The 26,095-nt window shown below is 35.7% G+C and overlaps 2 protein-coding genes across 5 annotated transcripts; both read left to right on the top strand.

Annotated features, from left to right (window-relative positions):
* Positions 1-31: 31 nt before the first annotated feature.
* LOC105683779 (spermatogenesis-associated protein 20) lies at positions 32-5,091 on the top strand. Of its 3 annotated transcripts, none has more exons than XM_012396659.4 (13): positions 32-215; positions 486-638; positions 770-1,142; positions 1,211-1,354; positions 1,435-1,524; positions 1,587-1,829; positions 1,912-2,091; positions 2,184-2,393; positions 2,465-2,657; positions 2,724-2,892; positions 2,966-3,174; positions 3,255-3,454; positions 3,540-5,091. In XM_012396659.4, exons 2-13 carry the CDS (start codon positions 508-510, stop codon positions 3,798-3,800), a joined length of 2,403 nt encoding a protein of 800 aa, XP_012252082.1. In that variant the 5' UTR covers positions 32-215; positions 486-507; the 3' UTR covers positions 3,801-5,091. The 3 variants fall into 3 exon arrangements, with proteins under 3 accessions (XP_012252082.1, XP_048504713.1, XP_020706678.1); XM_048648756.1 differs by having other exon boundaries at positions 34-215; positions 531-638; XM_020851019.3 differs by having other exon boundaries at positions 58-77.
* A 1,687-nt stretch (positions 5,092-6,778) lies between these two features.
* LOC105683788 (voltage-dependent T-type calcium channel subunit alpha-1G-like) lies at positions 6,779-24,246 on the top strand. Of its 2 annotated transcripts, none has more exons than XM_020851040.2 (34): positions 6,779-7,672; positions 9,272-9,383; positions 9,459-9,592; positions 9,717-9,814; positions 10,404-10,575; positions 10,647-10,750; positions 10,827-11,002; positions 11,072-11,164; positions 11,245-11,423; positions 11,496-11,653; positions 11,731-11,972; positions 12,039-12,245; positions 12,327-12,456; positions 12,511-12,809; positions 12,903-13,054; positions 13,139-13,342; positions 17,882-18,038; positions 18,222-18,377; positions 18,448-18,576; positions 18,639-18,920; positions 19,005-19,144; positions 19,209-19,346; positions 19,417-19,591; positions 19,675-19,985; positions 20,050-20,242; positions 20,310-20,459; positions 20,548-20,928; positions 21,016-21,208; positions 21,290-21,551; positions 21,631-21,761; positions 21,822-21,971; positions 22,047-22,339; positions 22,410-22,596; positions 22,676-24,246. In XM_020851040.2, exons 1-34 carry the CDS (start codon positions 7,380-7,382, stop codon positions 23,641-23,643), a joined length of 7,149 nt encoding a protein of 2,382 aa, XP_020706699.2. In that variant the 5' UTR covers positions 6,779-7,379; the 3' UTR covers positions 23,644-24,246. The 2 variants fall into 2 exon arrangements, with proteins under 2 accessions (XP_020706699.2, XP_012252106.2); XM_012396683.3 differs by lacking the exon at positions 17,882-18,038 and adding an exon at positions 14,779-14,899 and having other exon boundaries at positions 6,780-7,672.
* Positions 24,247-26,095: the final 1,849 nt, after the last annotated feature.

Raw genomic sequence — 26,095 nt, 5'->3', positions numbered from 1 at the left:
GGAGCAGAGATGTTGGAAAGTAAAGACGCTACTGGCGGGTCGTGATTAGGTCGTGATGTTGGGAGAATTTTTTCGAAGTAAGGAGCAATATTGCTCGAATTTCTGTTAAAAATACGTAGTGGTATTTGATCATTACCAACGTTTTGATTGCCAACAAGTGCAAGTGCGCACTCGCACTTGCCAATTGGAAGACAGCTATAGATAAACGTCAAAAGGTGTCAAACCACTTGCTCTTACTGTCAAAATGTGGAAAGCAATATAGAAATAAAGTTACAAAAATTTTTTGCGGTCACTGATTATGTGTGCAATCAGTGTGCATTATTTACAGCTCGTATGTGTGTGTGTATGTCACCATGTGAATCATATGTATGTTTGAAATTCTGCATGTACAGAGACCCTGGTGTCCTATTTTTTTTGCAATACTATTAAAGTTTTTACTAAAGTTATATAATTGAAGTTGAAATTAATCTATCTTAATCAAACAGACAATCATAATTATTCACATCTATGTATGTTATGATTCCAAGAAGATGTTCAATATGGACATCGATTCGATGTTTTTCATGTGAATACCAAAATAAACAATTTCTTTCAAAAGAACTCAAGTCGTTACTCGTTAACGAACACCCAAACGGAAGGTTAGTAACACAATGGACTATAAACAATGCTAATAATAGTAATAATACTAACCATCACGATGATATAATGGATGCAAAACGTATGCAACAACTTCAATTTCATTAATTTTTTTTCGTTTTCTATTCTGCAGGTATATTTATAAAGAACGTTCATTCGTTCCTTACAGTATAAAAATGGCATCAACAACAGCAGGCGATGTGACTTCTAGTGAAAACAAGCAGAACAAATTGGCACTTGAGAAGTCTCCATATCTCTTGCAGCATGCAAATAATCCCGTACAGTGGTACCCATGGGGTAATGAAGCCATTGAAAAAGCTCAACGTGAAGATAAACTTATATTTTTATCCGTGGGTTATTCTACTTGTCATTGGTGCCATGTTATGGAAAGAGAGTCATTTGAAAACCCGGAAATTGCCAGCATTATGAATCGGTATTTTGTCAATGTTAAAGTTGACCGCGAAGAGAGACCAGACATTGATAAAATATACATGACATTCATTCAAGTAAGTTTCTCACAAATCTAAAACTTAACATTCATTGATGTGATAATTATTTGTGTATTCTCCTCTAGGCTATATCTGGACGTGGTGGATGGCCCATGAGTGTATTTCTCACTCCAGATTTAAGCCCTGTTACAGGTGGAACTTATTTTCCCCCTACTGATAAATATGGACAACCAGGTTTTCCAACCATACTAACCAGCATTGCGCATAAAGTAAATATTTAAGCTTCGGAATATTTTTTCTCTGATTCAGATTACTGTACTTATTTCAATTTTTTTGTCGATTTTTTCAGTGGCTCGAGAACAAAAGTGACGTTTTAAAATCCGGAAGCCGTATTCTTGAAGTATTGAAGCGTTCAGTCACTGCGGAGAGTCTTCCTAAAGTATGTTTGCTGTGAAGTGGCAAATTAGGATTTTTCTTAGTCAAGTTTATTTTTACAAACAGGAAGGAGTTGTGCCATCGATTGATTGCGGATTAGATTGTGTCCGGCAACTAGCAGGCGGCTATGATGAAGAATTCGGTGGATTTACAGACGCCCCGAAATTTCCTCAGCCAGTTAACTTTGATTTTCTATTTCACGCATACGCAAGAGATCCTACAACTGAGGCTGGTAAGAATGCCTTGAATATGTGCCTGCACACACTTACTAAAATGGCAAACGGAGGAATCCACGATCACATTGGACAAGTGAGCACACAGAAGTTCATCGTTTTATTTAACGAGCAATTCAATGAAAGTAATTGTCAACCTAGTCAATTATAACTTCCAGGGTTTTTCACGGTATTCCGTTGATCGGAAATGGCATGTTCCACATTTCGAGAAAATGTTGTATGATCAAGCTCAGCTCTTGAGATCTTATGTAGATGCTTTTGTGATTACGAAAGATGTGTTTTTCTCGAATATTGTCGATGATATCGTTCAATATGTGACCCGAGATTTGTATCATAAGGTGAGCAGGCATGAAGCGGGAGTTGCATTTCATTGCAAAAAATTCAAATTTAGATACCGAGTGAACGAAACAGAAATATCTATTACTCATAGGAAGGGGGATTTTTTAATGCGGAGGATGCTGATTCACTACCCACTCATGATTCAACTCGCAAACAAGAAGGCGCGTTTTACGTTTGGACTCACCAAGAAATAGAGGATCTTCTTGGTAATCCTATTCCAGGGAAAGAAGATCTGGAGTTCTCGGATGTATTCGCTTTTCATTTTAACGTTAAGCCAGAAGGAAATGTGGATGTTTCGCAAGTGGGTCAAACTTTTGTCAGTTCTCAACTAAAGCTGAATTTCAAACGTATTTTTGGCATACTACTTTTTAGGATCCTCATGGAGAACTAAACAGACAGAATGTATTGATAGTTTATGGATGTTTAGCTGAAACTGCTGAACATTTCAATTTGAGCACAACAGATCTGAACAAATATTTGGAGGAAGCATGCAAAATACTCTACCAAGCAAGGTTGAAGAGACCCAGACCTCATTTGGATGACAAAATAGTCACATCGTGGAATGGTAAGTATTCAATCGAAATTGAAATTAGATCTCATCAATTTGTGATTTCAAACAAATGATTCTCAGGTCTGATGATCAGCGGATTAGCAAGGGCTGGTTTTGCCATGAACAATAAAAAATATGTAGAGTTTGCCGAAAATGCAGCTATATTCGTTGAACGTTACTTATTCAATGCCAATGAAGGCCTGTTGTTACGTAGTTGTTATAATGGTGAAGGAGATACAATCACTCAAACGTGAGTAAGGTTTTGAAGCGTTTCCAGTTCTAAATGGAATTGCACTTCAAGTACCTATATGTTAAAATTTCAGGAGTGTGCCAATAAACGGATTTCACGTCGATTATGCATTCATGGTCAAAGGATTGCTCGATTTATATGAAGCAACGTTCAATAAGCACTGGTTGGAGTTTGCAGAAAAATTGCAGGAGATACAAGATAATTTATTCTGGGATTCTGTAGCTGGAGGGTACTTTGCTACGACTAAAGAAGATCAGACAGCGATTTTGCAGCTTAAGGATGGTAAATACAATAAATTGTGAATCATTCTTTGCAGCAATTGTAAACTCGACAAATCATTCACGCGATTCATTTATTTTCAGATCACGATGGAGCAGAACCATCCAGTAACTCTGTAGCATGCGGAAATCTTTTGCGATTATACTCTTACTTAGATCGAGCTGAGTTCAATGAGAAAGCTTCGCAACTGCTTATCTCATTCAAAGAATCTCTCACACGTGTCCCAGCTGCACTTCCAGAGCTAGTATCTGCCCTTTTACATTACCACGATTCAATGACGCAGGTTTGTTTTTTAGATAGAATTCGAAATTCTCACTGGAACGTTATTTCAGATATTTCCATCATTTTCTCTATTTTTTATTTTAAAGATCTACGTAGTAGGAAGAAAAGATGCTGCCGATACGAATGTCCTTGTGAATATTATACGAGAGAAATTCATCCCTGGGCGGGTATTACTACTGGTCGATCATCAGGATCCCAATAACGTTATATTTAGCAAAAGTAAAGTCATGCTGAGTATGAAATCTCTCAATAATCGTGCCACAGTCTACGTATGTCACCGTCACGTTTGCTCTCTACCAGTTACCGAACCTCATGAACTTGCTACGCTTCTTGATGCAAAAAATTAGTTCAGCAGGAAATTGTTGATTCAATTCTATGTACATTTATGAATGATGTTGATTATCTCTGTTGTAAAAATATACTATAGTATGGTAAAGGTGCAGAGGTATAGTTGTTATTCTTGGAGAAAATATTCGTATTTCATATAAAACGAAGGTGCCGATGTTCGATTCACCTTTTATTCTGTTATTACATTTCTAAGAATTGTCGATCGAATCATAGGGGAAAATCGAGTAGTATCGGACAGTAATAAAAAACTAACATTCTACAAAATTGGTCGTACTTACATTGCGTTAGGTAACCCTCCGTATGAACGCACTCTTCAAGAGCCCAGCCTTGACAAAAATCACACCTAATCTAATGTTCTTCGAGAAATTCTCCACATATTACACACTCAGTGCGTTCATTTTCGTTCAGTTCTTTATGCTGTGTATTTTTGCATTTCGAATTCGACTTTCTTGCCACAGTGCGTCCCTTCTCATTTTCGAGTTGCAGGACCTTCTTACTATTTTGACTCCTTAGTTTTTTGTTTTTCAAATCACCGAATGATTAGTAGCAAAAATTACAGAACAAATTCTTACCATAGAGATCTCGTAACGGTTTGAATATTGTTTATCACACGCACTCATCACTTTTGAAATCAACAAATGCCCAAGAAACAACTTTTCGGACTCCGAAAAAAACACGCGCGACATACATATATCGATCAAAGTAATCCCATTAAGTGTCTTCATCTATTGACAAATCGTTGAATCTCGATGTGGCCAATACTACTCGCTGTCCGATATTACCCAACCCACCCCTAATATTTTTGAAAAATTTAAGCCGGAAAAGGGCTCAGATGTTAGTTTTTCTTGAGGTACTAGAATCACAACGATAATTCATGATGATTCTAAAAATGAATTTTTGCAGGGAGAGTTTTTGATTATTTATCAATAATTAATTATAAATTTCAGTAATTTAATAAATTTAATAAATTATTGAAATTTATTCGACAGCCGCTCAGCATATTCCAGATGTATATCATAAGAACATGTATTCTTAGTAAAATCTACTCTGCAATATCTTATTTTTGATCATTTTTATAGCATATTTTAGAGCCATATTAATCTTATACCGAGAAGAATAAAAATTCACTATGAATAAGTATTGCATGAAAAGACCTGCAGACTTGTTTAGTTGTATATTTGATAAAAAGAAAAGTGAGAATACCGTATCTAGCTAGATTATATATACGCAACATTATACATATACAAAGATTGACGTACTACGTTCAAATAAAATTCAGTTTTTAACGAATTAATGGCCGTTTGAGTACAATAATATTTCCACATCCTGCCAACCAATCCCTACAGAATGAGTCTGCGAGTTAAAGTAAAATTATTTTGGTGTCCATAGTACATAGTTTATAAGTATGGCAGTGTTCTGAGACTGCAGTATATCATACCGCCACGTTACCATCGATGGAACACGTGGGCAAATATAAAGTAAAACGTTTAAAAGTCAGCTTTTCAGGGCGTAGCGTTACCGCGATTAGAACATGGTCAAGATGTGGTTTATACGTTTCTAAAATTAGGGTACTTCAACAGCCGCTGTAATGCGCTACAATTTTGTTTAAACGACTACCTAGGAAAATATTTTGGCGGGGATGCTCGTATCGACGTAGTAATATGAGGTGCCGATAATCCTTCCTAATACTTGTTATAAATGTGTATCTATACACTGCTATATAGTCGCGAACTCGAAAGGGTTCTCTTGATTGCTCCCCTACCGTTATACCCAGGGATCACTTACATAGTTTTATGGAAATAATTGAATTCGCCCATTTTCTTTTGCCTCACAAGTCTGCCGAACACTTAACAGCACCGATCAATTTCCAGGATTAGATCACGTTATTGGAATGAGAACAAAATAAAATTGCGATCTTTTAGCCTTTCAACGCGCTGCTTATTTCATCAGAAGTTGAACTACATTTAAGTCTGTTAAAATCATGTCAAAAAGTTGGGGTAAATGTTTATTAGTATCTCAAGGATATTATATACCTCGAGCTTTCGTAAAACATTACGGTGGGTGACGTAACTTTGGTAAAGGTATGCGCTGTTCTCTGAAAAGTTTTTACTATCAAATAAATTAATTTCATATCAACAATACGCGGTGTATAAGCTCAACTATAATTGTACAAAAAGCTTTAATTTCATAGTTTAGAAACTTCTGGGTAATGTTCATAATATTCTACGAGTATTTTCGAGATTCATAAATCCATATAGGTGCCAACAAATGATCCAAAATCGAGATCAACCACCTTCGTTTTGAACTATGTGATGCCTGTATGTAAATCTATGATGTATGTACATAATTAAAGAAGAAATATCTCAAAGTTTAGTTTTACGCCTAAGTTAAAATAATTAGTCCAATGCAATCATCGCACTACATAAATCATTATGAGAAAATGATTTCGGTATCAGTTTTGGTTTTATATGTGTAGGTAATAGAACGATCAAAGAAATTTGGTTTTTCTCTTCCATCGTAATCCAGAATCTCAACGTCGCTTTTATTTGAAAGGGAGGATTATTCTCTGAAATCGATGTCGCTTCTTTCGGTATGCTTCAAAGTTGAAATTGTTTCCATTTGAGAGTGAGGAATTGATTCTTTCGTCACTTGAAAAATTTCGTAGATTTCACCCCCGTGAATGACGAACGTGTGAAATTGAAACGAAATATCTAAGCACAAGCTACCACGAATTCGATTTTCGAACTTCAGTCGGCATACTGCAGGGATGGTAAAGGAGTAGCTTGAAATAATATAAAATGCTACTAGCTATATCTTCAATTTAGATAGGTATGTACGTACCTACATATGTATAGGTATAATGTATATATATCCGTTAAAGTACACGGGGAAAATAAGCGCATGCGTTGCCGTCGACCCTCTCGACGTTCGACGTTTCTTCGCTCGCTGACGACGACGACGACGTCGTTCCACGGCGTCGAGGCGTCGATATAGTTCGTACAGTACACGAAGGATAAGAGACGGGGATGCGTCTATCTGATGGTCATAAATTATCTCCGCACCTTTCCATCTCGCAATCTCCGAATATATTTCAGTTTGAAAAAAATTTGTAAAAACAATCGATTTACCCGAAAATCAGAAAAAATGAGCGAATAGCAAGACGACGAAGAGAGAAATAATTTCAGTAATAAAACTACCCCGTTCTGAAAAAAAAATTTTGATCCATAATCATGATCGGGATCGTCAGATATTCAAAATCCTGATATACAAGTAAAATGTTGATAACGTAACGGTATTCGAAAGTTTGAACAAGTGTGTAATTATATTATTTTTTTGTGAAAGTGCGACTAAAGGTGATGCGGTAAATTATCTCGTGAGAAGAAAATTTGCTCCTCCGTAATCTAAGATTACAGCCATAACAGTAATCGGGTTTTTTTTAAAAATACATGATCGCGTTTTGATGAAGGGTGCAACGGGATATGAGAGAAAGCGAAATTTCGCTTTATAACATTGAGGGGGCGGATTAATTCGCCAGTGTGGAAAAGATACGAATAATAATTAGGACATAACGAATAATTATGTCGGTGCAACATCATTACCCCCAAGGGTATCGATATCGTTCCGCAGGGAAAGGCAATGTCAACGAAAGTATTGGTCAGGATTCTGACAGTGACGTTGCCGAGTTGACTGATCTTGAAGATGGAGAAGACGAAGATGGAGACGAAGACGAGGATGAGGACGAGGACGAAGACGAAGACGACGATGACGAGGGAAACAATTTACCATATCCAGGATTTGCACCCACAGCATTACGATACCTAGACCAAATGACACGCCCCCGTAATTGGTGTCTTGCTCTCATCACAAATCCATATCCTTTTTCTAAATGCTGTTCGAAACATCGAATAATGCAATGAGAATTCGGTTCGATCGAACAAATATATCGTTACATCGTTTACGGCGTTGGATGCAATTGCTGAGAATATGAGTAGCTCGTCGAATCAAAATTTTCATTCCCGCTTCATCGTTTACTCATAGAAAATTAATTTAAAAAATGCGCGGAATGTCGCGTGCGAAAAAATTCTCTCAATGTATACATTATCCCTATCTAATAATTTATTTTCACTTTCAAGCGTCAGCGGCGAGTATTCCGAATACATGATTTTACGAGATCGATTAAGCTGTTGATTCGTGACCTCGTGCTCTTTGCAGATGCCCAATTTTTAACTGCGCGGGATGGAATATTGCTTCTTTTTTTTTTTTTATCTATATACCCGCAGAATTTCACAGTATAAACTCTGCTAATGGAAAGATCGAAAATTCCGATAACGCAACATCATTATATTGCGAAAAAAAATTATAACTCCACAATCTATAGGTGTATATAACGTTTGGACTGCTCTTTCTTTTTCAATGATCGATCGAACGGAAAATTTCAATCGCATTCTTTGACGTGAATTTTCTTTCCACAAATCGAACTCTGCACGTATACTTTCGCATCTTTAGATATACCATCATTTTCTGCCGAGTAGGAAATATTCAGGGATTCTTGAGTACCTGGGGGATGAAAATTCCAAACGTCACGTATTTACGTGGTATATCCGTATGAATTGTGAAGAGCTGAGCGCGTGCTTCTGGTAGTTCGATATTTCGTATTCGAGCGATAGCTGTGCAGCAAAACCAGAAGCTTTTCTCTACAACATGTAACACATGTCATGCGTACCTATAGATAGATATAACACGTATGTATATTGTATTCACATACAAGTTTTACTTCCGAGCTAATATCGGACATATTACGTACGCTCATGCACTTACAGCACACGTCATACGGCGTGAAAATCTAATACGTGACTACGACAATTATTCTATAATCTGGAATAGAATAACGTAAAAATTTCAAATACTTTTCGACACGATTGCTCCAGATTCCGGAACCGTTTCGCTCGGTTTTGCCCTAATTTTTATTCTTTAGGAATGCGTAAGACGTGAGCATCGAACGTCTTAAAAATATAATGTTGAATCGGTTTATTATAGTTTTGCATTCACAAAGAGAAATGCACCTCTATGAGTTATACACGTATGTCCGTACGTATACTATACGTATACGACGTTCGAGTGAAAGCACGTTGGGGAATTCTCCGACGCTCTGTTGAACCGCAAATTCAACCCCGTGCAGCGCTACAGAGAATTAATTATAGCTGCGGGTCGTATTATCGCAATTATAACGAACAAGTACGAGGCACACTATATAAAGTCAGACTCACAATCGGTCGTATGGTTACGAATTTTCATGGTATTTCATTCACAAATTTAAATACTTTCGCGATATCCAGCGAACATTCATATATCAGCAAAAGAAGCTTATGACGTAAAGAAAATCAAAAATAAGTCTGAAGTTTTAACTTCATAGAAAAAAATATATGCATGTTTATGAGTGTATGGTATAATTTCTTATGAAGATGATTACGTGGTTCGAAAGGGTGAGCATGATGGTGATCCTCTTGAACTGTATAACGTTGGGGATGTATCAGCCGTGCGTGGATGACCAATGCGTGACAAATCGCTGCAAAATTTTACAAGTACGCAAGGCTTAAAATTTGTTCAACAAATTTCGTGGAGTGGTCTTGAATTAATGACAAATTAATAATCCACAGATGTTCGATGACATTATTTTTGCATTTTTCTCTCTTGAAATGACGATAAAAATTGTTGCCATGGGGCTTTACGGTAAAGGAACATATTTAGCTGATTCTTGGAACAGATTGGATTTCTTTATCGTAGCAGCGGGGTAAGGAAATTTCTGGATTACTCACAACTGTTGATCAAAAATGAAATACAACTCGTATTAATCATAAGCAATTGATGGATCGCTTCTATAACTATATATTCTTAATTTTACTTCTCGTTCCCAGAGCTTTAGAATATTGTTTACACGTAGAAAATATGAGTCTGTCTGCGATACGAACAATCAGGGTACTCAGACCCTTGAGAGCCATCAACAGAATACCTAGTAAGTACACAAAATTTGCGTATTCAAGGTACGTGAAAAATTTTCATTTTAGTTGTACAGTGATTTTTTTTGCGACACCTTATATCCGTCAAATTTGCTTAAAAATACATACGTAAATGAAACCTACATGCTTCGTGTGTAATGAAAATTCAGTTGGTTCTTTCATCTCTATTTTTTATACATATAATATTTAAAAACCGGCTTCGTAAATGTTTTGGAAAGCCTGTGTATATCTGTATAAAATATATATGTTGCATGTATAGATTTTTATATGAGTCGTGTGCGTTCAGTCCTGATTGACTTCTGTTGCTTTTAAACTCTTCACATTTACACGTAGGTATGTATGTACCTATACCTACACACTTGGTCCGCGTAGGTTTCTTCTGGTCGTATGTATTTTTATACCATGTTGTATATACGGTACACATATTTGTATACAAAAAAAGATTGAAAGAGAAAAACTAACTCACGACTGATCACACAGCCTTCATCAATTTAGACACTCGAATTATCTAAAACGATCGATGAAATTCGTCTTAGCAATTTTTTCGTTCGCCGAACGGTAAATTTACGTGTTCTTTTATTTCAGGTATGAGGATACTCGTCATGTTATTACTGGATACGTTACCCATGTTGGGAAACGTTCTTCTTTTATGCTTCTTCGTATTTTTTATATTTGGAATTGTTGGAGTTCAATTGTGGGAGGGTATATTGAGACAACGCTGTTTCCGACGTGCCCTTCCAAACGTCAAGTACCCTGGGTACGTCGATAACGAAATTTGGTCATCTTCCAGGAAAACCTAGAAAAACTTTTTAATCTTCTCATTCGCAGCAATCTATCTAAGTACTTCGAGTATCAGGACCAGGATTACATCTGTTCACGTCCCGATGAAAGTGGTATGCATTCTTGCAGCAATCTGCCACCGTATAAATTTGGTAAGAATTCATTCCTTTGTCGATTTTGATGTCTGTGAAGCCAGAAAATGCATTCACAAGATTGTTACTTTTACAGGTGAAATAATATGCAATTACACAGCGTTACCGAACAGTAATGCAACTTACATAGACAATTCATCGTGCGTTAATTGGAATTATTATTATACCGAGTGTAAAGGACAAGGTAATAATCCTTTCCAAGGGACTATTTCTTTTGATAATATCGGACTGGCATGGGTAGCAATTTTTCTCGTAAGTATTGAAAGTGTTTCGTCACGATTGGACAAATAGGTGAAATAAGATGATCGTTGTTAATTTCAGGTAATCAGCTTGGAAGGATGGACGGACATAATGTATTACGTACAAGACGCACATTCGTTTTGGGACTGGATATATTTTGTCCTTTTGATTGTCGTAAGTATAACTATCGATTGATCATCACATGCCATAATACATTCCAGCTTGAAAATTCAATTTTGTGTTTTATTTTATAGATCGGATCGTTTTTCATGATCAATTTATGCCTTGTCGTAATAGCGACGCAATTTTCCGAGACAAAAAAACGAGAACTTGAACGAATGAGACTCGAGCGCGCCCGTTTTCATTCTACGAGTACATTAGCTTCTTCGATAAACACCTCGGAACCAACCACATGTTATGCAGAAATTGTAAAGTGAGTATAATTGTATAAAGTACAATTAATCATTGGAATTTCAACGATTTTTTTATTCCTTAATCTCCGCAGATACATCGGTCACATGTGGCGGCGAAGTAAACGTAGATTGATGAAGAAATATCGATTATATTTATACAGCAGACAGCAAAAACGGGAACAAAAACTCCTGAGGGAACAGAGTCCAAGCCTTTCGCGTACAGTGGCAATTCAGATGAACAGATCATCGGGTAATTATAGTATAGTGACGATTTTCGGAGGAGCTATTGAATGCTGAAAATAAATTGTTAAAATATCTTTTGTTTAGATAAGAGGCAGCATCACAGGCGATGCCCACATTACAGACCCCCGGCAGATGACGGAGAACAACCTACTTCCGGCGAAGTGGGCGTCACAAGTAACGTAAGGGTCGTTCTTGATAGAAGTGGAAGTTTAATACTTGCTCCTCATGCGAGCCCGGAAGTTTCCGAAGCGGAAAATCCCTGTCGTTCGAGTCTTTATCATCCACCATCTATTTCAAATCCTGGCGATAACAGCGTCGTTTCAGAGGTGATCATTTGTCGGCATTAGGGTAAAATATTGTAAGTGATTACGTAAAATGGATATCGGTTCCAGACGAGCAACACCCTAGCAAGTCCACTGTGCACGAACTTCAGAAGACGAAGTAGCGTTATGTTCAACGATGTTGTATTACTCCACGGCGGAAGTGCAGATACTTTACCAGGATCCGCAGCTACGGGAGAGCGAAATATTTGTTCAAGTGAAAAAATGACACAGACGGGAGATGGAAATGTTTGGTCAACGCCTCAGTCGACTTTACAAGTTAGTGCATCTCACCGGAATGTCAATCTTAATTATGGTACGGACCTATTGTTAAACGGGATATTACCACGCTGCTTCCAGATTCAAAGTGACTTGGAACGAAACGAAGCAATGACCTGCCAGGAATTACTTGCTCTCAGCGGTGCCCTCAGCGCTGCTCTTCCGACTGGTCAGCTTGCTTTGGATTCTTTCCTGACTTCTTTGACGAAAGGTAACGATATTATCGCGGGGAAAATGTCATTTTGAGCGACGAATAATTTTTCAGGTATAACAGACCGACATGTGGTGATGAACGATCCGACGCAATGGCTAAACCCTGACGCAGATAACTGTTCCTGTTGTGATATACAAAACGAGCAACCTTTGACTGAAGAAAATGATAATAAATGGCAAAAATCCCAAGCGAGAAAAGTCATCGAATCTACGGGAAACTGTTGCATATGTGTTGTTCGATGTCTTCAACTTTGGGTTAAAAAATTAGTCGAACATAGATATTTTCAACGTGGAATTTTATTGGCCATTCTCATTAACACACTGAGCATGGGCATCGAATATCATAATCAGGTATTGCCAATAAAAATCAAAAATGAAAGAAACAATGAACAATCATATCACGCTTTTCAAGTATTCCGAAATAATCTGACACAATAATTTCAGCCGGAAGAATTGACTATAATAGTTGAAATAAGTAACATAGTATTTTCCGCTGTATTCGCGGTAGAAATGCTTTTGAAAATGATAGCAGAAGGACCTTTTGGATACGTTAGTAACGGATTTAATTTATTTGACGGTGTCGTCGTCGTACTGAGGTGATCAATATCTATTTAAATGCGATAAAAATACTAATTGAGGATTAAAAAATATTTTTTTTCTCGTTCTGTTTATCTGAACAGTGTCGTAGAACTCTGCCAAACGTATTACGGCGAGAGAGAAGGAAATTCTGGCTTGAGCGTCCTCCGTACATTTCGACTGCTACGAATTTTGAAACTTGTACGATTTTTGCCAAATCTTAGACGACAACTGTTCGTAATGCTCCGTACGATGGATAACGTTGCCATATTTTTTTCCCTTTTAATACTTTTCATCTTTATATTCAGGTAAGTCTCATAAATTTTTATCATTCATACATGAATATAATATGCGTAGGTAAAATTGGTATATGGAAAAGGATTATTGAAATATGTGTCAGAGGTAAAGGTATAATAGATCAATCTTCAAAACCTTCCATTGATCCTGATCCTCATATATGTTGTTGGTCAAAAGAGTCTAGATTGTTAAATTGCTCAAATTTATCTTTTCTCTTCATTTATATATATACATATTGTATATTACATTTGCTATCTCTATTGGTTTATGTTTTTTCTTTATTTTATTGTTTTCATTCTCTAATTATTCTCATTTTCCTTTACAATTTCTTTACTATGAGGAGTGCAAAATGATTATTTAAATGTCGTATGAAGTGAATATTGATTATTATTATACTATTTTAGAAACTATATATGATAGAGATTATGCAAATAATTTCAAACGAATATAAGTTTTATGGCGTGGCAGTTACATATTTATTATTATTGCAATAATGCCTATATAATTTACTTTGACATGACATGTATAATGGTAATGACGATGTTGTTGGCACATCTGCGATGGCTCTTTGCTATTCGCGGCTTAAGGCATCAAATATATATTACTACATATATATACATATTATATATATTTATTTTCAATATTACATGTGTGCATGGTGCTTTTATGCTGGAAATGTCTAGTGACAAGTTTGAAAACTGCTATACACACTCAATTTCAATCTTCCTCTGTCACTTTCATATACGTATATATGCTATCTATGCAAAAAGGATGAAAAACCAAACGCCTCAGTGCGTGCTTATTTTATATGGTTACCGATTTATACAGGAATTTATATCGCTTACCAAAAAAGTTTAGTAAACGTTTAGACATCTTTTTGTTCGTAAAAAAAATTCAACTATGGATATAAATATAAATCAGTTTCGAACCATTTAAGATATATACCAAACGCGACGTGATCTGAAAGTTTTACATTTTCTGGGAACGCTTGCCGAGTTTTCTCCAAGAGCTCAGGAATGAAAAGAAATTTAGTAAGGTGATATATGTATAAATTAAATTAAACAAAGGATCGATCATAGAGTAGAACATTTTAAATTGAAGAATTTTATTATCAAAGAGAGTTTCTGTCTATATTGTAAATATAACACATGTACAAGGTTCGTTATGATGCAATGATGATATTGACGATAGCAAACACAATAACAATAATAATGATGATAAAAACTTAGAAATTGCACGTTGTATAGGCATATTTCTATATAAATCACACGAGTGCTCCAATAACGTGTAAATACACAGTGTACGTTAAAAAAATATTGTTAGGATTCTTTTACATAATTTTTTTTTCTTTCTAACTCTGGTAATTCAAAATAATGATTTTTTTTCTTCTTATATACCTACGTATGGAGCAAGAAAATATATATCACACATTTCCATTGTGTTATAGTATTCTTGGGATGAACCTCTTCGGTTGCAAATTCTGTGAAACCATGAAAGGCAGCACCGAAGTCGAATGTGATAGAAAAAACTTTGACTCATTACTCTGGGCAATTGTCACAGTATTTCAGGTACAGGATATTTTTCAGCTTAGGGGCTAGCATTATATTACATATTTAATATAATATATTTAATTAAAAACAAAAAGCTAAACTCGGTACAGCACTGCATATATCTTATGATTTGTCAAATTCCAAAAAACAATCAAGGTAACGTATACGCTTAGCATGTTAACGCAATTAAATAAAAGGGAATCGAAAAAAAAAGATAAGGACAAATTAATGTATCTTTTCGCTTTCGTCTATTTCTGCTCTCTCATAAAGCATGTCACTCTATGTAGATTAGTGAGTAGAATAATGTATTTAGAGATTTTTTTTTAGCTTTGTACTTACATAACTGTGTCAACGAAATTTATGACAGTCGATGTAAATTTTCTTGCCTCAAAACTTTCGTCAAATTAAAATTTAATCCAACTTAGCTTGAATGCAAGTCTTAATTTTTAAGTTTTGAATATTTTGAGAATTGATAAGAAGGAAAAGAAAAATGAATTGCTGTATATACATATGTAAATAACGCATTATTAGATGAATTTTTTTTTTCAACAGACATGTATGTTCTAATTTTCTATATGTGATTTGTTGTATACGTTACTCCTGGATGGTGAGTACACATTTATTTTAGTATGCTTTTTCACATTTTCAATGTTACCATACGTACATTCATACCATATTCTTGTTATTTCATTACATACCAAATCCAGCTTCTCATCTTGAAAACTTTCTTCGTTCAAAAAATTTTATTCCAAGTTCTTTGTATCTCTGTACAAAAGGCATGTATATGTATAGTTACGTATAATATACGCACACGTTACGTGGATTTCAAAAAGTTGGAAGCTGCATAGGTGTTTGCCTTGCTTGATATTCAATAATTGATTATTTATTATATGCTGCATTTCAATATTATACATAATGTTGACTCATTGTCAGTGATTGCGATATATGTATTTATCACATAACATATCCATCCATTTTTTCACACACATTCAATGATCACACTGTTGAAAAAATCAGACTATAATAATTATTCGTTTTCTTATTAATTGATTTATTTGTTTTCGTATTTGATTCTTATTCCCATGGTAAAAAAAAGGAAAAAACGAAATTTTCGAAAGTTTCAGTTATCGAACATAATTAAACCACCTCACGGTTTCGGTAAATCACAATTCTACACATCGACAACAAACATGCACACGAATAAAATTACTCGATTAAAACAGCACGAGAATCTTGTGTAGTTGCTTTTAGATATATTATATGATGGATTGATTATTTCATTTTTATTCTCTCAAAAGATGTGTGTGTTGTGAATAGTTTTTTCTTCTCTAATTTCCGTTGTTTTCCATTTTTTTCCCTCTTTTTTCTTTCAATTACAATCTGGCATTTGATTTTAAATAGTTGTTTTTATCTCTCTACATTATATTAAGAAAATTTGATTACTCCAAGTAAAAAAAAATTTACACAATACTTCGTTATATTTTTTATCAGTTTTCTGGCATGTCAACCCAGTTGATAGTAATTCCATTTCTTCATTATCCATGTTTAATTTCGTATAACTTCTTCAATCAATATACATTAACAGAAATATTTCTCTTTACAAAGTCTGTTTCTGGTAATGAATATACCTATAATCTAATCTTAAATAGGGAATGACGAGTACAAACTGCATTCATATATTCTTCATACCCTAATTTTTATTTTCTATCTCTATAGGTATACCTTCAATTAGTGTGTTATACCATCTCTCGGTATACGCATACCTATGTATATATATATTTACAGTATATAATCCCATCCCAAATAATTCAAGACAACACATCATATATACCAACAATAATATTATATGCATATTGTATATAGTATATATAACATATTTCTCCCCCACAATTATATAAATACCTATACTCAAAATGTGAATATACCTTTTTTATCGTCAATCACATGTATATATGGCATGACTGGTATAAAATAATCGAACGTTGTTTAGTGATTTATCACAATGAAAGAAAAATGAAAAAGAACTCTCTTTGAAATAGAAATTTCCTATACTGGTCATGATAAAAATGAGAAAAACAAGTAAAACGGAAGAAAATAATTGGACACAAAAGATGTGGTTAATGCAAAAAGAGAAAACTATATATTTGAACGGTTATCTGGCAATTTTATATCTGGAAGCGTGATACATACCAATATGAAAAAAAATGATATTTCATTCACCGCGACATATTCCATCAAAATTGTGTGGTGAATAATTGTCTGTTAATCTTATTTTTGCTTTTAATTTAATTCTTTTGTCAAATCGTGTTTGACATAAGTATAAACTTATACAGCATTTTATTGGCAAAATATTTTACAATTCACCTAGTAGAATTCTTCCTGCAGTTAATCATATCAAGTATACTTCATGTAAAAGAAAAAAGAACCGTTTAAGAAAAACAAGTCAAAGAATTTTTTTTATCTGCACGTAACATTAAATATATTATTCATATATACTGAATTAGGCTGTATCATTAGGGTGATTTTAGCGGCTAAATTCCTGCAGTAATGTTAATAACATATATATATTACTTAATGTAATCATTAAAAACAAAAATTCTATGTATTTTCTATATATATAATCGCAAAACTGTCTTGCTTTATATCTTTCACATAATATCATATATCATATCAATTAAATATGCAGAATGTGACTCTGACAACACAAATATGCAGCTTCATAAGTGAAATCATTATTGCTATTTGTATTATATATATATACATATACTAGATATTTCGCTTATTGTTAATACAGAAACGAGCGTCTCCGTATTTGATTATCCAGTTTTTGTTCCATGTTGGATTCCTAAATAATATCATGATCGCGCGTAGAATTTCAAGTACATTATAATTACAAGTAGAAGCGGGCGGAAGTTTGAGTGAAAATTTGGAGACGCTCGTATTCTTGTGGATTTGCCAATGTTTACGGAACTTTAGGCCAAGGGATTGTCTCGGTTGCAGCATCCTAGGGATGTACCTGTTCGGGGGTAAGTTTTGCATGTGGGTGGACCGGAGTCGGCCCTGCACCTGTATCGAGGTGGTAACACGCCACCCAAAATGTCGCTGTGATCGTAAACACTTCAACGACATCCTCTGGGCAACTGTTACTGTTTTCCAGGTACCAATGTTCCATTAGAACTATTAGCGTTAAAGGTATATTACTAATCCATACATCCTGCTTAATCATCGATGAAACATTGAAATTTTTACTGATATAAATATTTATTTTTTCATAAGTATTTCAGATTTCAGCTATGAAATAATTGCATACATTTTTCTGTTTCTCTTTTTCGTTTCGCAGATTTTAACTCAAGAAGATTGGAACGTTGTTTTATTCAACGGAATGCAGAAGACCTCGCATTGGGCGGCTCTGTACTTTGTGGCTCTGATGACCTTTGGAAATTATGTCCTGTTTAATTTGTTGGTCGCTATTCTGGTAGAGGGATTTTCTTCTGAGGTAAAAAATACATTGGCGAATCTAATTGTTGAGATGAGACGGAAATTTTTATCGAGGCTGTATATTCTAGAGGCATGAACGACGAGAACGAGAGCAACGAGAAAATGCCAAAGCGAACGAAGCTCGAATAAGCAGTGACGGTGATTCCTTGAGAGCTTCCCAATCTCATTCCGTTTCCGACAGCGATACTTACACTCAGGTGTGAAAGCGAATCGTCAATTTTTTGATACCGGTACTATCTCATAAATTATTTTTCGCCAGGATCAAAAGAATTCTTGGCAAAGCGTCGAAGAGTTGAGAAAATGCAAAGACAACTGCACCAGAGATAAGCAGAACACTACTACTATTTGGAGGCATCCGATTAACGAGCCGAAATGCAATATTCAAAAAGAAAGTAAAATGATGGGAATTCAACCACCTGTGATCACTCATACAGCTGCCACCCCGCAAGATTCTCCAAACACAACATTGGACACTGGATATAGAGAATTCAGCTGCCGACCAAATCCAAGTCGTTCGATCGAATCAATCGATCGATCTGCTGTACGTGTTTCTATTTATTCCTAGTATTTGTTTGAGTTTATTTTATTGTTCGCCACTTCCTTAAGCCAGTAATTTCATCCACAGAGTCAATGCAGTATACCAGGCTTACTCAAACCAACGGATAATAAATTTGCTACAAATAATTTGGACCCAAATCAATTTGCTAGACGGATTAGTCTCGTCGCTGTTATTAATCCATCAACCCCTAGGGATTGCAGCTCAAGGTATGATTGGCTTGAAATTGGTAATCGAAATTTATTAGTTATACTAACGGACTGTTCCTTACAGCAATCAACGAATACAGAGAGGGTATTCTTGGCGTTTATCCAGACCATCTTTGAGGCGAAAAAAAAGTCAATGTGACGAAGATAGCCAGCAAACGATAGTTCTTAATAACGGGAGAAACAGCGTTAGATCAAGTTCCATGTAAGTTCTTGTTAATGCAGAATTCATCGCCAGTTTTTATTAACAATATCCGAACTTTGTTTTCTTGTAGAAATTGCGGTGATTATGTTAATTGCAATGGAGGATATCTTTATGGATCTATAAGAAACGATACGCAATGTGATACACCTAATAATCGTACATTGATCGCTAACAATCGTAGTATTAGTCCAAATAATTCGATGAAAAGTCGTAGCTCATCGATAACACACTACACGACCTCAAACGTGAGAAAAATTTCCGAACGTTTTATCATTTTCATACTTGAAAAAAATCCACAATCATTTCGTCTCGATTTTCTGAATTTTAGATGAGGTGGATCGGAGATTTATCTCGTCAAAATTCGTTGTGCAGTTACGATCATTTGCAAGCACAGAAGGTCCCATTGGATGAAAATTCATTAAACTCGGGAGCGAGAACAATCAATAATTTGACAATCGAAGCCAGGCCGTTGCCACAGATAAAACAACTAACGGAAGATCATGATTCGCAACAAGATGAACAAGCTTCACAATCCAACGGGAATGGGAGCACCATGAAGATATTCATGTTTTTCGAACCAAAGGGTTGTCTGAAGGAAAGAGACGATTTTTCTTTGTATCTTTTTCCACCACACAACAGGTAATCACATGTGAAAATAAAAATTTACATTATTTGTATGTGAGTTTCTCGAATTTTCGCACAGGTTCCGAGTGTTTTGCCGTTGGTTTGTAGAGCAGAAATGGTTCGACAATATGGTCCTACTTTTCATAGGATTAAATTGCATAACTTTGGCAATGGAACGACCAAATATACCTCCGGATAGCGGTGAACGGCTTTTTTTATCCTCAGCCAACTACGTATTCACAGTTGTATTCGCAGCGGAGATGTTCGTAAAGGTAAATTCTGTCGCACAATACGAAAGTGCTTACTTAATTAAAATTAACGAAATTACCTGGTTTTCAGGTCGTCGCATCTGGTATGCTTTATGGTTTTGATGCTTACTTTACATCAGGCTGGAATATAATGGACGGATCGCTCGTCATTATTTCAATAGTAGATCTACTCATGTCTTTGATATCGGAAAGTAGCCCAAGAATATTCGGCATCTTGAGGGTGTGTAGCGATATTTCAAACTTCGCTTATTATTTATTTCAATGGTAATCAATCTTGATGGATTTCTAAAACTCACTCATTTTTTCAGGTATTCCGATTGTTGAGGTCTTTGCGGCCTCTGCGAGTTATAAACCGAGCACCTGGTTTGAAACTAGTAGTTCAAACGTTGCTGTCTTCTTTGAGACCAATCGGAAATATTGTTTTAATTTGTTGTACATTTTTCATAATATTTGGCATATTAGGTGTACAATTATTCAAAGGTGCATTTTATTACTGCGAAGGACCAAATATAAAAAATGTTCGTAATAAAACTGACTGTTTGGCTGACAAACGAAACGCATGGGTTAATCGTAAATACAATTTTGACGATCTTGGAAAAGCACTGATGTCGCTTTTTGTGTTATCATCGCGCGACGGATGGGTTAATATAATGTACACTGGACTAGACGCCGTTGGTGTCGATCAACAGGTGACATTTTTTTTCTCTCAAATTGTCGAACAATTTCATAAAATTAGGAAGAAAAATTCCAAATTATCATAATTTCGTTATTTATAGCCGATTGAAAATTTTTCTGAATGGCGACTGCTATATTTCATCGCCTTCATCCTACTCGTCGGTTTCTTCGTGCTCAATATGTTCGTTGGGGTTGTCGTCGAAAACTTCCACAGATGCCGCGAAGAACAAGAAAAAGAAGAGCGTGTCAGAAGGGCTGCGAAACGTGCTCTTCAAATGGAAAAGAAAAGGCGCAGTACGTAGCCGTGTATAGAGATATATATTTTACGATTAGATTCTAATAATTTCCTATCTAAAGTATTCTTTTCGCTTTCAGAAATGCACGAGCCACCTTATTATACGAATTACTCAAAGTCTCGACTGTTTGTCCATAACGTAGTGACGTCGAAATACTTTGACTTAGCAATTGCCGCTGTAATCGGTCTTAATGTTGTGACTATGGCTATGGAATTCTACATGATGCCAAAAGCCCTTACTTATGCCTTAAAAATATTCAACTACTTCTTTACTGCCGTATTTATTTTGGAATCTTTTATGAAACTCTTGGCCCTTGGTCTACATCTTTACCTGAAAGACAAGTATTTATCAAAATATTGTATTTTAATTGGCGTAATTATTAAAACGACAACCACGAATGGATTCTATTTTCTGTTTCAGGTGGAATCAATTGGATGTCGCGATAGTTATATTGTCTATAGTAGGGATAGTTCTCGAAGAATTAGAATCTAAAATAATACCAATAAATCCAACAATAATCCGTGTTATGCGGGTACTACGAATCGCTAGAGGTGAGTTACATTTTGTCAGCGAATTTCATTCTTGTCTAAATGATCTTTTTCAATCTGCAGTTCTGAAATTACTCAAAATGGCGAAAGGCATACGCGCACTACTGGACACAGTGATGCAAGCATTGCCCCAAGTTGGAAATCTGGGTTTGCTCTTCTTTTTGTTATTTTTTATTTTCGCAGCGTTGGGAGTTGAGTTATTCGGTCGATTAGGTAAATAAATATATTTTAAATATTATCATCCTCTCTTATGCCATTGCAATTAACCGAAAATTAACGTGTCTACAGAATGCAGCGACGATATGCCTTGTCAAGGATTAGGCGAGCATGCCCATTTCAGCAATTTTGGAATGGCATTTTTAACTCTATTCAGAGTAGCAACGGGTGATAACTGGAATGGAATTATGAAAGACACCCTAAGAGACGACTGCGACGATGCGACTGACTGTGTTAAAAATTGTTGTGTCAGCACCATAATCGCGCCAATATTTTTTGTCATTTTTGTTCTCATGGCTCAGTTCGTTCTTGTAAACGTTGTAGTGGCTGTTCTTATGAAACATTTGGAAGAAAGTCACAAACAGGTAATGGTATTTTAGATATGCGAATTTCATCCCGACGTCGTTCGTACCAAAATAAAAATTATTATCGCAGATGGAGGATGAACTGGATATGGAAACTCAACTGGAGAGAGAATTAGCCGCAGAACAGGAAGAACTATTAGAAGAGGAGGAGGTGAATGACGAAATTTTGAACACCAGACCAGGATTATCAAAGGTCCGATCGTTACCCGCTAATTTCACGTATAATCCACCTGCGGAAAAAGATAATAATAAAGAAGGTGAGTTTTCAAAATTTTCACTCGGCGTCGTTACAACAAAGACTGTTCCTATAATTCCGGTTTCTATCCATAATTGCAGACTTATCGATAACGTTCAACGAGCGAAGAGGATCGAGCTGCCGGTCGACGCGGCCATTTAAATATAAAATGAAACGTAGACAGACGTTTCACACTCATCAACGTACCGCTTTGATTCCAACAAGTATGATGTCCTCGGCGCCGATTCATTTCGAAGTTGCAGAGGTCATAAAACCTGCTAGTAATTTAAGCGTACCGCGTATAATATCACAGCATCATTCTCCGAATACCGGAAGTACAAAATATCTTCATCCGCCGGTGATTCCCGATGTTGAAGACAAGTGTTACCTAACAGTGAATAACACGTCAAATGACTCAAATCAAAGAAGGCCACCGATGAATATTAATTCGGGTGAATCAAACGCTCATCTGATACCCAAGTGTTCTAGCTATCTTTTACGTAATAGTGAGTATCTTTCAAAGCATAGAAAATCAAACGATTCACAATCCTCGGACACAAGTATTAGCTGCAAATTACCGAATCTTACGCTACCAGCAGTCAACGCTTATGGCAATAATTATTTGCCCAAAAATAAACCAGAAATAGTTATGAAAGAAGAAAAATCGACGGTGGATCTCGATTTGGATGTACAGTCGATAATAAATGAAAGAAGACCGTCCAAATTAAAATGTAATAATTTCAATGGCAGAGGAAATGGCGGAGGCGGAGCGGCGGGTGGATACGTATCACATACAAACAGTTTTAATCATATTTATGCAAGGGATGAGAACGAGGTGAATAATTCTTCAAATGTGGAAAAAGATGTCAAAGTTTACGTAGACGACACTGATCCACAGAGCGGCGAAAAGGATAAATTAAATGACCATCAGCTGCTGGAGCGCAGTGATTCCGGCGATAGATCGTTAGGAGCGTTATCAAATATTTCTCTGATCACATCAACCGAAATAAACATTCTTACAAAGTCAACAGAAGATCTGAGAAATTCACAGACCAATAATAGTCCATAATAGTATTTATTCGTACCTGTACGTTTTCTGTAACAGATCGTTTCTATTTCTACACAACTAATAAGTTTCGTATACGCTATACATATATACATATAGTTTGTGAGACTTATATACATACGTGAAATCAATCTGAATTACCTGAATTAATGTGTCTATACTGTGCATTTGTAGCTGTAAAGAGTACTAAAAAAAATAATTAAAAAATTGGTATATCAGATTCAAAGACAGTCAAGGCATCGTTTATATACCTTGGCAAAAAATAAGAGGATGTTATATTTATTATTGATGAGAAAAAGAAAAAAAAAACTGTTTTTGTTGAAAAAAAGAAGCATAGACAACGTGGGTTGTATCTATTCAGAGTCTATTAGAATATGTATTTACAAATTATTAGCGATTAAAAAAAGCGTAATATGTGACTATTACACTTTCTTTTCTCAAGCTAAATATATATACCTATATGAGTTGAAAGTCTATGTTCATTATCATTATTATGATTATTACAGAGTGTTGTTCATTATAGATGATCTAGTATAATGTCAATTGTAAACTACAATCATTAAGTATAAAAGAGGAATTATCGCAATAAAACAACGTTTCTGCATATCCGCTGATATTCATTCAATTTAATTTATCCATTTTTTCACCCTTGATTCTAGCATTCATATGTAGTCGACGTACAAATACATCAGGACAAGAATCCGGAAGTTACTTGGAACCGGATATCGTCTCTCCCGAAACGAGAAACAATGATTGGTTAGAACTAAACCAATCATTGTCGATATTCATTTCTACTCTGGTTTGAATCAACGAATTGAATCAACGAAGAGTACGCAGAACGACCATTGGCCATGAATATGAAATGAATCACTGTTGATCACTGGTTGGTAAAAAAGTTTCATCATTCGAACGGTGGTGTCTAGCATAATCTTAATCTTGCCATGAGAATCAGGAATGAAATCTAGCATTTTCAACGTAGTAGCAAATTTGTTATTAATTTTGTCGGAATAACAGAATTGATCAATTTAGTAAATTCCATTTCTCTTTCGTTTGAAGTAATCAAGTAAACTCATCAACGTAGAAGCACCCAAGTTTTAGCAAAGTTCTCTCTTCCCGATTCTCTATCAATTCCTTCGTTGTGACCGGTTGGTTTATTAACTGCGGTCGGTATGCTACCCCAAGTCGACCGATGGCTTCAATCAACCACTACTAGTTTCCCCTACTGGTCGGCACCTTCGGTGAGAGGGCGTAAGCTTGCAGAACTTTGTAGTTCAAACAGGGGACAAACTCTCGCATGGCTCGACTGCTTCGCAAATCTGCACTAACTCACTGAAAGTAGAGAACAGAGAGAGTAGAGAAATATTATTCATTTATTCTCCCCTTGTGCTTCTTCGTAAAATACCATACTTTTGCGATGCAAATGCATACCCGATATTGGCCAAATATTCATATTAAATATTATTCATTGTCACGAAGATTTTAGTTTTATTTCGTATCTTTGATATATTCTGTAGAAACTTACGAGTAACTTTTTATCATTAGAAGTACATATCAAGTTTGGTAGAATATAAAGTAATGTATTACTGAAATAATGTGATAAGAGATATCGAATGCTGTGTACAAAAAATCGAGTAAAGTACAATAAAAGGGAAGAGACACGTGATACGTGAGGATAGTAACGCTATGGTAACGCGATAAAATTACAATAGGAAGTGCATGACGACAAATAAAAAATTTGTCAAGTTCAACATTTTTACAGCATAAAAAATTCTGTTCATTAATGCTTTTCCGCGTAGGACGGTTATTGCTGCGGTATTCCTTCGGTATATGTATAGTACTTCTGTAGCCGCAGTGGCATGCGAAGGTCTGGCTACACCTCGTTTCTCATCGTGTTTAGTTGAATCTGAAATAATAATCTTCTGAATCAAAACTACGTCCAGAAAGTTACATTTGTCAGTAGACGGTCTATTCACGGCGAATAAATGCGAGAAAAAAACGTACTTACTTTCTTCGTTTGTTCCCAAGAAGTTCATTCGCCTGCGGTATGCACATGCATTCGAGAAAATGATTTGGAAATTAAAAAAAAATTCGCCATGCATTAATGTGCAAACGGGTGGGGCGAATGGGGGACATACATCGGGTAGGTGCAGATCTGAACGGGCGTTATTTTGAGAGCAGCTACACATAGGCTTCCATATATATTATATTTAAATATATATATGCACAGAACCACTGCTCACCGGCAACTTCCTGTCGACTCACAGTCAGCTATACGGCAGAAACTTGCACGTGGCCCACCAGAATACGTGCGGCTAATGTCGCAGTCAACGCTGCTAAGATTTAAGACAACCGAGTATATCAAACCTTCATTTCTACCACTGTGCCGATTATATAAGAAAGATTATGTCCGATCTCTGCTCGTATTTACCCCTCATGAATTGCTACCCGCAGTTAC

This window comes from Athalia rosae, chromosome 1 (genome assembly GCF_917208135.1).
Source record: "Athalia rosae chromosome 1, iyAthRosa1.1, whole genome shotgun sequence".
NCBI lineage: Eukaryota > Metazoa > Arthropoda > Insecta > Hymenoptera > Athaliidae > Athalia > Athalia rosae.
Note: the sequence above shows the minus strand (reverse complement) of the source record. Positions and strands in the feature narration are given on the sequence as shown.

What these genes read in the sequence shown, in the direction of transcription:
- LOC105683788 (XM_020851040.2), top strand. Translation starts at nt 7,380, where the DNA reads ATGTCGGTGCAACATCATTACCCCCAAGGGTATCGATATCGTTCCGCA. An exon ending in CCAAACGTCAAGTACCCTGG is followed by an intron (nt 10,576 to 10,646) that starts GTACGTCGATAA and finishes TCTCATTCGCAG; the next exon opens with CAATCTATCTAAGTACTTCG. An exon ending in CTTTTTCCACCACACAACAG is followed by an intron (nt 19,986 to 20,049) that starts GTAATCACATGT and finishes ATTTTCGCACAG; the next exon opens with GTTCCGAGTGTTTTGCCGTT.
- LOC105683779 (XM_012396659.4), top strand. Translation starts at nt 508, where the DNA reads ATGTATGTTATGATTCCAAGAAGATGTTCAATATGGACATCGATTCGA. An exon ending in CCCGAGATTTGTATCATAAG is followed by an intron (nt 2,092 to 2,183) that starts GTGAGCAGGCAT and finishes TATTACTCATAG; the next exon opens with GAAGGGGGATTTTTTAATGC. An exon ending in ACCACGATTCAATGACGCAG is followed by an intron (nt 3,455 to 3,539) that starts GTTTGTTTTTTA and finishes TTTATTTTAAAG; the next exon opens with ATCTACGTAGTAGGAAGAAA.